We start from the raw sequence: 13227 nt of genomic DNA on the forward strand, positions 1-13227 counted from the left end.
TGGGTCACAGACCTTCTCTTTTGATCCTTTTCCCACCCTCCTTCATTTGCTAAAACCTATTGCATTTCTAACTTTACCTTGAATTTTAACATACTTGTTTGACTGTAGATTTCTAAAATTTGACAGGGACCTGGCCCTACACAGCATAGATAGTGCTGAATAACTTGATGCACCTTAATTTTAAGCGGGGAGGTTTTAGTGACTTTTTTCCTAAAGAGATTTGCATCTCAGTTTCAAAGACGATGGTCCAGATTCCTTGAGAAGTGAACCATAATCTATAGTGGCTAGGCAATGGTTTTGATTTATGCCAATTTGGTTACCCTCTTACAAACACAACTTCTGTTGAAAACTAAATCAAGACGACTTCACTGCTGGCATTAAAACTATATATATTAATTTTATTCACCTTGTCCTACAGGCAGAGAAATGCATATTTATACACCCACAATACAGGACACTACAATAATAGCAGTGAGATAATCTTATTTCAAATGCTTGAATACCAGGGATCAATCATCTTCAACTCCAGGTATTCATAGAAAGTTGAACTACAAGAGTGATATGCTTTGTGCAAATTAAATTTCACTACTTTGTTTTAATGATTAAAGTCTCATTATTCATTGGTGTCATTTTTAAGAGCATATATTAGAGATTGATTTTATTCCTTTTTTGACAGCAGTTGTAGTAAAGGTGGACACATACTGCTCACCACTCGGCATTCTGGATGGATGACAACAAATCACTAAATTTATCAAGAAAAACACAACTGACTAAACGTATGCTCCCTATTTTTTGGTAATGACCAACACCATTCCTGCCCCTGGAATTCAAGATTAACTACCTGAATTCACCTACAGTAATTACATACTGCATTAGAACTTTCTGAATCTAAAATTAATTTGCCATTGATTTTGCTGTTGTTGCAACAGCATGGAGATAATTAATTAAAAATTACTGTTGACAGCGAGTTATTGATGTTCTTGCTTTTCACTTTACTGACATCGCACAGGTTAAGGGCTTTCAATGGCAAGTATACTGGTGGTAGTGAGTGACTGCTCCTTTAAAGATATCACAGGTCATGTGGTAAATCAGCTTGAATAGCAAATTAAAGGAATAAGTTACTTAGCATATATATCTATAATTACAGGTGTCATAAGTGAAAACCTAAATCTGCAATTTTATTTGGTCTACATTTTCCTTAAAATGTTGCAGAATGGAAAACTATTGCAAAATGTTGAAACATGAGATTTTAATAAATTACACATTTGCAGAGCACTAATATTGGCTGGTTATGCAGAGATGAGGACAACTTGATTTGCCTTTGCTCTTGTGATAGCTGTACACATGCAAGTAGAAAGGGTACTTTGCCTTGTGAAATGAGCTATTAGAAGAGATCATGAAGGAAATTATCATCCAAGCAAAGCTATTTTAAGGAATAGCAATTTCAAAAACCAGCCCCAAAGGATGAAGTATTTTAGAAGTGGATGATGTTTTCATGCAGAGATGAACCTCCTCACAGAGGTGAGTTTTTTCCCCCCATACTGGTCACAGCCCCACATGTAGTAGGGAGACTTAGTGAAATGTTAACGAGGATGATCTGTTTGCAAAATAATCACTGAAAGTGATTGAAAATAATACACAGAACAAAAAGGAATATTCCTGAAGTAGCAGGGAAGTTTATTGGAACACTAAACCAAGTAAAAGCCATCTATTATACTTATATGGTTAAACATGCCCAATAGGGATCCAAATTGTTAAAATTAAAGCCATACCAACTGGAGCTCACACCAAACTTAAAAGAGCAGCTTTTCAATTTTTTTTTTTTTGGAAGTAGCACATAGGGGTATTGAACAACCCAGGGTAGAAATGGGTAGCAAGGGCTACTTTAAACAGTTTTTCCCAATCAGAAAGTATATCAAATGCCTTTCCTGTATTATCAAGCTGAATTATAACCCAACATTTATCATCCTGAAACAAAAACAAGAAATGCTGGATTCACTCAGCAGGTCTGGCAGCATCTGTGGAAAGAGAAGCAGAGTTAACGTTTCGGATCAGTGACCCTTCTTCGGAACGGTCACTGATCCGAAACGTTAACTCTGCTTCTCTTTCCACAGATGCTGCCAGACCTGCTGAGTGAATCCAGCATTTCTTGTTTTTGTTTCAGATTTCCAGCATCCGCAGTATTTTGCTTTTATTTATCATCCTGAGTTCAACAGACTGATGGAGGAAAACATGAAGCCAGCTTTGTATACATCTCAGAAGATAAAAAGCAGGGATCCAGAATGAAATATTACAAATGTACAATGAAAGGATGCTATGCAATTGAATTCACTATGAATCTAGAAGGCTAAATATACTTGCAATTATGTCATGCATTTCATGCTGAAACCTCTCAAAGTCCTTCACATATGGAATTACTTTTTGTTTTGAAATACTGCTGCTTGTGTATAAAAACTGTAATGACTAAATTACTGGTCCAGTCATTGTGAAGTACTATACTATGAATACATTATAGTAATTTATTTTCATAGTTTTACCTCGCCTTCGCCCATATGTCCTTGCTGCATGTAAACAGAAAGAAAACACTTTTCAATCATAGGTTTATTTCCTTTATCACACCCATGTAGAAAAAGCAATGCAGAAACTGTAGTTTATAATGTCATGGAAATAGTTTAAATTAGTTTCATCCTGTGTCTTCAAAGGGTGCAATTTAAATGGCTGTCACTTCAGTGAAAAAGCTAATTTTAATACTGAAAACCCCCAACAGCAGCCATCTATTGTGGTGTTGGTAAGGATGTACTGCCAAGTTACCAACTTCTTCAATCGTCTAGTTACTAGACAGCCATTCTTATTCAAGAGGGACGGACAAAGGAAGACAGGATAAAGTGTACAGGTAATAAAGCAAAGATGACTAATGAGTAATTAACTATAGCAAAAATCTCCTTGCTTTTATTTTGACTTGCTGCGAAAAACAGTATATTAGTCTAATAGCTGTAAAAGTAATAACTCTCATACTGGTCATCTAAATTAAACTAGTACACTAGACTCAGCCTAGATAGCAAATCAAAAAAAAAAAAATCAGCCACACATTTGCTTAAATTTACAGTACTTTAAAAAAATTCCATGATATGTGCATTGCTAGTTTCCCCAAGGTGGTGGTGATGGACCGCTGTAGTCCACAAGGTGAAGGTGCTACCACAATGTTGTTAGGTAGGGAAGTCCCAGATTTTGACCCAGCGAAGATGGAACAGCGATAAGTTCAAATCAGGACGTGTGAGACTTGGAGGGGAACTTGGAAGCAATGTTGTTCCCATGCACCTGCTGCCCTTTTTCTTCTAGGTGGTTGAAGTCGCAGGTTTCGGAGGTGCTGCCAAAGAAGTTCTGGTGAGTTGCCCCAGTGCATCATGTAGGTAATATACACTGCAGCCATATTAAGCCGATAGAGTGGAAGCTTAAGTTAGTGGATGTGGTACCGATCAAGTGGGCTGGTTTGTCCTGGATAGTGTCAAATTTCTTCAGTGTTGGGAGCTGCATCCATCTAGGCAAGTGGAGGATACGATATCCCATCACACTGGTGCCTTGTAGGGTGTGGAGAGACAGAGGGAGTCAGGAGGTGAGGTAATCACCACAATGTCCAGGATCTGCCCTGCACTACTAACCACAGAATTTACATATTAAGCTTGTACATAACCAGAGCGCAAGCATGTCTAATTCATGCTGTGCATTAATCTATTTCAATTTTGACCTGAAAGGCTCTTAAACCTGCCAACTAATCGATCACAATCAATCTTGAACATGTCCTTGACTGTGCACATCATACAGTATATACTGTATCCAATCTCAGCTATTCCTAAAGATGATCTCAATTTGTCTCCTGAGGATTTAAAAGCAGTGCAGCAAAAGAAGAGGTTACATCAGACACAGTCAGTTCCATGCCAACTTCCAATTAACAATGCTGTTTCTTGAAAGTAAAACTAATGGCTCAAAGAAAATTTGATACATTAGGGAAAAAAAGTTTGAAAATAAACCAAAACTGCACAAGACAATGAAGCACTGGTGTAAAAAGCATGGGGTATTTATGACTGCAGTTCATAAATCGGTTTGATGGAATAATTCAGGTTAAAGTTAATACTGTCCTGGAATGACCATGAGTGCTTAAGTAAACATATTACGAAGTTGCGCATCTTTGATTTTAGTACCATCTTTCCAGGCTTATTTGTAACTTGTACGATGGAGTGAAAATCTTGCAAAAAAAATCAGTTATATGTTACAAATATTGATCAATTATATTCAAAATAAATTAACAGAAGACTGATTTCAGAGAAAATTTAAGAGTAAGGACTGGCCTGCTTCTTAACTTGATAGTCAAATAAAATTACAGCAGAATTTTCACTAATCAAACTTTGGAATAATTGGTTAAAATATATCTACACATTTTATTTCCAGGCAGGAATAGACTAGATATAGTTGAGTAAAGGAAGTGGTTTTGTTTGGGAAAGGCTTCATAGGGAAAAAACATTCCCACTTGTACATCACATTCAATGGCAGAAAAATATGAAAGCTGCCCCACCAATAATTAAAAAAAATTAAAGGGTTAAGGCTCCCAGAAAGAGATCAAAAGGGCTGTAGAGAATCAGAGGTTGACACCACAGAATCATTCAATTCATCATGTCTCTTGGTTCTTTGCTAGAAACTAAAACTAATCCCACTGACCTGCACACTCCCTATGGCCCTATATTGTCCTCTGTTCAAATATTGATCCAATGTTCCCTTAAAATATACAATGGTCTGTCTCAACCATTCCCTGCAGCAAAGCACTCCATGCCCCTGCAAGTCACTGCATGAAAATCTTTCTCCTAACCTCTCTCCTCAAGTTTAAACTGATGGTCCCTCATTATTGACATCTGAATCTGAGGAAATAGTCTCCCCCTATTGACTACTGAAACATTTTATAAATAGCAAATATTTTGAATGTTCTTTGCTCCAGTGAAAAACTGTCGCAGTATCTTGGCTCTACCATAATTATCATTTCCCACCCCAGAATCATTCTGATGAATATGTGAGTTTGAAGACATTCCAAAACATAAGGGAGGGAGAGAAGCATCTGGACAGTTTGTTCTGGATCTCAGTCACACCTTAAAGAGGTGCAGGATCAGAACAGTATTGGTACGACAAATAGCGCCCAGAGTAAGGGGAACCCAGGTGAGAATCAGAACAAGAGTCCACAGAAACTAATTCTATCCAACAAGTACAAAGGTACTTTCTACTTCTGAGGATAAAGACCATTGAAAGGCCAACCAGAATACTGACCATGGCACCTTGGAGCAAAGGGGAAGCAGAATGTCATAGTTGCAAGGGATTCAATAATTAGGGGTACAGAGAGCAACCTTTGTAAGTAGGATTGAGTGTCCCACATGGTATGCTGCCTATCTGGTGCCAGGGTGAGGGACATCTCAAGCTGGCTTGAAAAGGATACTGGAGAGGGAGGGGGAGGGTCCAGTCACTGTGGTTCATGTTGAGACTAACAACATAGGAACGAGTAGGCAACAGATCCTGTTCAGAGTATCAGGAGCTAAGTTAAATAAAGCAGAACCTCAAGGATTAAAATCTCTGGATTAACCAAGTCACGTGCAGATTGGCATTGGGATAAGCAGATTAGGGACTTGAACATGTGGCTGAAGGAGTGATCTGGGATAGAGGGGCTCCATTTCAAAGGACACTGGCACCAGTACTGGGACAGGAAGGAACTCTACCACTGGAACGGGCTCCACCTAAACCAGGCTGGGACCAGTGCCCTCAAGGAAAGGGTAAATAGGGCACTCACAAGGGCTTTAAACTAGTAAATAGAGGTGGGGCAGAGGGATCAGGTGGAAATTGTAGCATAATTTGAAAACAAAGTGAAACAGTAGAGCAATAGTCAGAAACTGTGTGTTAGGCACTACAGGCAAGAGGGAAACTAAAAGCTGTAAAGTAATTAAACCGAGAGAACACTAAAGTGCGAGAAAAACAACATTGGAGCAGAAGGATAGGTTAGGGTGTGTGGCTCATATATTGCACAAATGTTCAGGTGCAAATTCAATTAGAGGGTATGGCATGGTAGCTATTACTGAGACATGATTGAGAGAGAGTCAGGACCAAGAACAGAATATACCAGGTTATAAGGTCTACAGGAAAAATAGGGGGAAAAAAAAGTGAACTTTAGTGACTTAGAAATTACTTCAATGATGAGATGACACAAGAGGTAAACAGACAGTGGAGACCTTATGGGTAGTATTAATAGAAAATAATTGAAAACTAATGGAAGTTGTGTATAGAATACTGCTTTTACAGAGTATTTAACTTGGAAATTTGAGTGAGGGAAATGGTGCTGTTCTGGTATTTTAAAAAGAAAACAAGGAGCAGTCAGAGAGGGAGCCAGATACAGTGAGGCCTGACAGCTGAGGTCTGGAGGCAATAATTAGGTGAGCAGGGAGGTAATTGGTTGGTGAGTTTTACATTTTTTCCCCTCTAAAACTAGGGCAGTAGTTGCAACTAGGACGCGGGACATAAGTACTGTACTAAATTTACAGCTTATCTAGTTAAGTACTTAATATAATCGTTTACTGATATCAAAATTTGAAAATATAATTAAATAAAATACAATAGAGATGGCAGATCAGGTGGTGTGCTGTAGCTGCAGCATATACGAGCTGGTGGACACCAGTGCTATTCATAGCAACTACATCTGCAGCAAGTTTCTGAAGCTTGAGGAATTTTGGCTCAGAATGAATGAGCCGGAGCCCAAGCTTCGGATGCTGCAATGCGTCAGGGAGGAAGAAAGTTACCTGGACACTTTTCCAGGAGGCAATCACATGCCCTTAGGTTAAGTATTTCAGATTTGTCCTGTGTTCAGGAACAGGAGGGTGTGACTATGAGTGAGGCAGGTGTGGGAATCCAGAAGATAGCAAGGGAAGAACCACAGCCTTTGCACTTATCCAACAGGTACGAGGATTTTACAGTCTATGTGGATAAGAGCACGGACTGCAGGGAGGATAAGCAAACTCTCCACAACAATGTGGTACAGGGGGGCAACTCAAGTTGGGGCAGTAGTAGGGAATGCTGCAGTATTCGGGGTAGAAGTAGTAGACAGTATAGCTAGGGGATGGATACGGTTCGTTGCAGCCAAGGACATGAATCCTGAAGGTTGTCTTGCTTACCTGGTGCCAGGGTTAAGGACATCTCAGGGCTGCAGAGGAACCTGAAGTAGGAGAAGAATACAGCCATCATGGTCCACATAGGTACCAATGATTTAGGCAGGACTAAGAATGAGGATCTGCTAAGGGAGTATGAGCAGCTAGGGGCTAAATTAATTAAAAAGCAGAACCACAAAGGCAATAATCTCTGGATTACTAACCAAACCACAAGCAAATTGCTATCGGGTAAATAAGATCAGAGAGTTGAATGCGTGGCTCAAAGATTAGTGTGGGACAAATGGGTTTCAATTCATGGGCCACTGGCACCAGTAATGGGGAAGGAGGGAGCTGTTCCATTGGGACGGGCTTCAGTTGAACCACTGGGACTAGTGCCCTGGTGAGTTGAATAACTAGTGCTGTAGCAAGCGCTTTAAACTAAATAGTTGGGGATGGAAAGGTTCAGGTGAGGGGAAATTTAGAAAGTTAGAGAGAAAGGACAGGGCAATAGTGCAGGGTATTGTGCAATGATAACCAGAGTGGAACAGGAAGGGACAGAGCATACAAAGAAGTACATCAGCAAATACAGTCAGAGTAGGGAAAAATGGTAAAAAGGCAGAATTAAAGGCTCTTTATCTGAATGCACGCAGCTTTGTTGGCTGCCCTTCGATTTGAGTATGACGTTTACTCAAGGTCACTAGTTTCTGCCAAGGGTCTTCAGGTGACAGAGCACACAGATTCTCGACCCGCAGATCTTTGGGCACATGGAGCAGGATGTACCATGAGGTAGTGGGATCTGGAGTGCAGGATCTGCTTCCTTTTCTTTCCTTCTCTGCTGCTCTGCCTCATTAAGGCATTTGGACTCAAAACATGATGCAGCTTGATGGACAAGTTGTCGCCATTTTGAACAATTGGTAGCAAGCTCCTCCCAATCAATATCATTGCTGCCGCACTTCAAAAAGAGCTTCAGAGTGCCTTTGAAGCGTTTTCTTTGTTTCCCGCCCCCGGAACGCTGGCCATTTGAGAGTTGAGAAAACAGGACTTGGCGGGGGAGATGGTTTTTGGCCATCTGGACACAGTGTCCAGTCCATCGAAGTTGGTTTTGTAGCAGTTTTGCCTGAACGATTGTGGAGCTGGCTCCAAGGAGGACACTAGCGTTTGTTCGACAGCCCTCCCACTGATTCCGGAGGATGCAGCAGAGGCATTTTTTTCCAAATCGTTCATTCATGGGAAGTGGGCATCACTGGCCAGGCCAGCATTTATTGCCCATCCCTAATTGCCCTTGAGAAGGTGGTGGTGAGCTGCCTTCTTAAACCGCTGCAGTCCATGAGGTAGGTACACCCACAGTGCTGTTAGGAAGGGAGTTCCAGGAATTTGACCCAGCGACAGTGAAGGAACGGCGATGTAGTGCCAAGTCAGGATGGTATGTGGCTTGGATGGGAACTTGCAGGTGGTGATGTTCCCAAGAATCTGCTGCTCTTGTCCTTCGAGGTGGTAGAGGTCACGCATTTGGAAGGTGCTGTCTAAGGAGCCTTGGTGCATGGCTGCAGTGCATCTTGGAGATGGTACACACTGCTGCCACTGTGCGTCAATGGTGGAGGGAGTGAATGTTTGTGGATGGTGTGCCAATCAAGCGAGCTTGAGTGTTGTTGGAGCTGCACCCATCCAGGCAAGTGGAGAGTATTCCATCACACACCTGACTTGTGCCTTGTAATGGTGGACAGGCTTTAGGGAGTCAGGAGGTGAGTTACTCACCGCAGGATTCCAAGCCTCTGACCTGCTCTTGTAGCCACGGTATTTATATGGCTACTGCAGTTCAGTTTCTGGTCAATGGTAGCACCTAGGATGTTGATAGTAGGGGATTCATTGATGGTAATGCCATTGAATGTCAAGGGGAGATGGTTAGATTCTCTCTTGTTGGAGATGGTCATTGCCTGACACTTGTGTGACGCACATGTTACTTGCCACTTATCAGCCCAAACCTGGATATTGTCCAGGTCTTGCTGCATTTCTACACGGACTGTTTCAGTATTTGAGGAGTCACGAATGGTGCTGAACATTGTGCAATCATCAGCGATCATCCCCACTTTTGACCCTATGATTGAAGGAAGGTAATTGATGAAGCAACTGAAGATGGTTGGGCCTAGGATACTACCCTGAAGAACTCCTGCAGTGATGTCCTGGAGCTCAGATGATTGACCAACAACCACAGCCATCTTCCTTTGTGCTAGGTATGACTCCAACCAGGAGAGTTTTCCCCCCGATTCCCATTGACCTGAGTTTTGCTCGGGCTCCTTGATGCCATACTCGGTCAAATGCTGCTTTGATGTCAAAGGCAGTCACTCTCACCTCACCTCTGGAGTTCAGCTCTTTTGTCCATGTTTGAACCAAAGCTGTAATGTGGTCAGGTGCTGGGTGGCCCTGTCAGAACCCAAACTGGGTATCACGTTGCTGATGGAATTTCTCTAGCGCTCTTACGTGGTCACTGATGCACAGTCCAGATCTCACTGCAGTACAGCAGTATGGTGACAACAACTGCTCTGTACACTAGGACTTTTTTTGACTTGCAGAGGTCTTTGCTGTCAAACAAACACTGCCATAGTTTGTAGAAGGTCGAGCTGGTGCAGCTGATCTGGTGTTGGATCTCCTGGTCAATGGTGGCCTTTTGAGAGAGGTGGCTGCCAACATACGGAAAATGCTCAACATATTCCGAAGTCTTTCCTTCAACATATATGGGAGGTGGAATATCTGGCTGATATACAAGTTTTGTTTTGGTAACATTCAAGGACAGGCCAAGTCTCTTGTATGCAGAATTGAAGAGATCAAAAGCAGCTTGCAAATATGATGCAGAGCTTGTCACTATTTATCTTTTTATTTGGAGATACTGCACTGAAACAGGCCCTTCGGCCCACCGAGTCTGTGCTGACCAACAACCACCCATTTATACTAATCCTACATGAATCCCATATTCCCTACCAGATACCCACCATTCTCCTACCACCTACCCACACTCGGGGCAATTTACAATGGACAATTTACCTATCACCCTGCAAGTGTTTGGCTGTGGGAGGAAACCCACACTATCACAGTGAGAACTGGCAAACTCCGCACAGGCAGTACCCAGAACTGAACCCGGGGGTCGCTGGAGCTGTGAGGCTGCGGTGCTAACCACTACAGCACTCTTTTTTCTTTTAACAATTACCTTTTGTTTCCTGCCACTGAGCCAATTTACAACACTGCAGTCATCCAGAAACTGTAGATCATGTATGTCTATGATGGTCAGTTTAGTTTTGGCACAGAGGCGACTCACGTTAAAATAGAGTTTCCCATCTAGGCAGTATTTAATATGCACACCAGAGGGCAGCTGATCTTTCACTAGGTGAATAGCCACTCTCAGGTAGATTTGTAAATAGTATGGGGGCTATCACACAGCCTTGCATGACCCTGGTCCAGATTTTGAAGGAGTCTATTTCACATCTCCCACTCAAGACAGTTACAGTCATATCATGAAGCAATTGCAGGATTGTGATTAAGTTTCTTGGACATCCAAATTTTGGAGCATAATCCACAGACCTTCACGATTTACTGAGTCAAATGCTTTGGTCAGGTTGATGAATGCAATGAAGAGTTCCTGGTGTTGTTCTCTACTGTTTCCTGACAAATCCAGAAAAAACTAAGACCATGTCAGAGATTCCTTTGGAAGGTCTAAAGCCACACTGTCTCTGGGAGAATTTCCCCAGCCATAGGAAGGTGGTGATTCAGGAGAATTAGTTTTTTTTTTATTCGTTCATGTGATGTGGGCATTGCTGGCTAGGCCAGCATTTATTGCCCATTCCTAATTGCCCTTGAACCAAGTGACTTGCTACAGCATCTCAGAGGGCATTTAAGAGTCAACCATATTTCTGTGGATTTGGAGTCACATGTAGGCCAGACCAGGTAAGGATGACAGATTTACTTCCCTGAAGGACATTAGTGAACCAGATGATTTTCCCTGCTATGAATAAGAGGGAAATACCTCAATAGTTTCCACAGCATGATTTATCTCCCTTCTTGAAGATAATTACAACTGTCACATTCCTGGTCAGTGGGGGAGGGGGTAGTTTTTTTCCTCCCAAATCCATAGGATGAGAGCGAGTCTTGAAGTGAGCAAGAGCACACCAGCTTTGAAGACCTCAGCTAGAATACCATTAGGGCCACAAGCTTTGTTGTTTTTCATCCGTTTGATTGCATGTCGCAGCTCTCCCATCGATGGTGGTTCATCCATGGATTCTACCACAGGATTCTGGGGATAGCCTGAAGAGTATCAGCTGTCACTGCAATGCACACAGCACTCTGAAAAGATAGGTGAATTGATCGCACAAATGGAACTAAATGGGTATGATCGGATAATCATTACAGACACGTGGCTGCAAGGTGGACAAGGCTGGGAACTGAATATTCAAGGGTATCTTTTTTTTCCCATTCATTCATGGGATGTGGGCGTCACTGGCCAGGCCAGCATTTATTGCCCATCTCTAATTGCCCTTGAGAAGGTGGCGGTGAGCTGCCTTCTTGAACTGCTGCAGTCCATTTGGGGTAGGTATACCCACAGTGCTGTTAAGAAGCGAGTTCCAGGTTTTGACCCAGCGACAGTGAAAGAATGGCGATATAGTTCCAAATCAGGATGGTGTGCGACTTGGAGGGGAACTTGCAGGTGGTGGTCTTCCCATGTATTTGCTGCCCTTGTCCTTCTAGTTGGTAGAGGTCGCTGGTTTGGAAGGTGCCGTCTAAGGAGCCTTGGTGCATTGCTGCAGTGCATCTTGTAGATGGTACACACTGCTGCCACTGTGCGTCGGTGGTGGAGGGAGTGAATGTTTGTAGATGGGGTGCCAATCAAGCGGGCTGCTTTGTCCTGGATGGTGTCGAGCTTCTTGAGTGTTGTTGGAGCTGCACCCATCCAGGCAAGTGGAGAGTATTCCATCACACTCCTGACTTGTGCCTTGTGGATGGTGGACAGGCTTTAGGGAGTCAGATGGTGAGTTACTCACCGCAGGATTCCTAGCCTCTGACCTGTTCTTGTAGCCAGGGTATTGATATGGCTACTCCAGTTCAGTTTCTGGTCAATGGTAGCCCCTAGGATGTTGATAGTGGGGGATTTAGCGATGGTGATGCCGTTGAATGTCAAGGGGAGATGGTTAAATTCTCTCTTGTTGGAGATGGTCATTGCCTGACACTTGTGTGGCGCGAATGTTACTTGCCACTTATCAGCCCAAGCCTGGATATTGTCCAGGTCTTGCTGCATTTCTACATGGACTGCTTCAGTATCTGAGGAATCACGAATGGTGCTGAACTTTGTGCAATCAGCGAACATCCCCACTTCTGACCTTATGATTGAAGGAAGGTCATTGATGAAGCAGCTGAAGATGGTTGGGCCTAGGACACTACCCTGAGGAACTCCTGCAGTGATGTCCTGGAGCTCAGATGATTGACCTCCAACAACCACAACCATCTTCCTTTGCGCAAGGTATGACTCCAGCCAGCGGAGGGTTTTCCCCCTGATTCCCATTGACCTGAGTTTTGCTAGGGCTCCTTGATGCCATACTCCATCAAATGCTGCCTTGATGTCAAGAGCAGTCACTCTCACCTCACCAGTTCAGCTCTTTTGTCCATGTTTGAACCAAGGCTGGAATGAGGTCAGGAGCTGAGTGGCCCTGGCGGAACCCAAACTGAGCGTCACTGAGCAGGTTATTGCTCAGCAAGTGCTGCTTGATGGCATTGTTGATGACACTTTCCATCACTTTACTGATGAGTGAGAGTAGGCTGATGGGGCGTAATTGGCCGGGTTGGACTTGTCCTGCTGTGTGTACAGGACATACCTGGGCAATTTTCCACATTGCAGGGTAGATGCCAGTGTTGTAGCTGTACTGGAACAGCTTGGCTAGGGGCCCGGCAAGTTCTGGAGCACAGGTCTTCAGTACTATTGCTGGAATATTGTCAAGGCCCACAGCTTTTGCAGTATCCAGTGCCTTCAGTCGTTGCTTGATATCACGCAGTGTGAATCGAATTGGTTGGAGTCTGG

At 42.9% G+C, this 13227-nt stretch overlaps 1 protein-coding gene across 4 annotated transcripts in view; it reads right to left on the bottom strand.

Moving 5' to 3' along the window:
* Positions 1-13227, bottom strand: part of cpeb4b (cytoplasmic polyadenylation element binding protein 4b) — a 113693-nt gene that overhangs the window by 43774 nt on the left and 56692 nt on the right. For 3 of the 4 annotated variants that reach the window (XM_068043373.1, XM_068043376.1, XM_068043375.1), the window contains exon 4: positions 2538-2561. The exons of the other annotated variant lie outside the window; for it this stretch is intronic. In XM_068043373.1, the coding sequence (XP_067899474.1) occupies positions 2538-2561 (24 nt within the window). The remainder of the gene's footprint in view (positions 1-2537; positions 2562-13227) is intronic. 4 annotated transcript variants of the gene reach the window in all.

Source organism: Heterodontus francisci, chromosome 12 (assembly GCF_036365525.1).
Source record: "Heterodontus francisci isolate sHetFra1 chromosome 12, sHetFra1.hap1, whole genome shotgun sequence".
NCBI lineage: Eukaryota > Metazoa > Chordata > Chondrichthyes > Heterodontiformes > Heterodontidae > Heterodontus > Heterodontus francisci.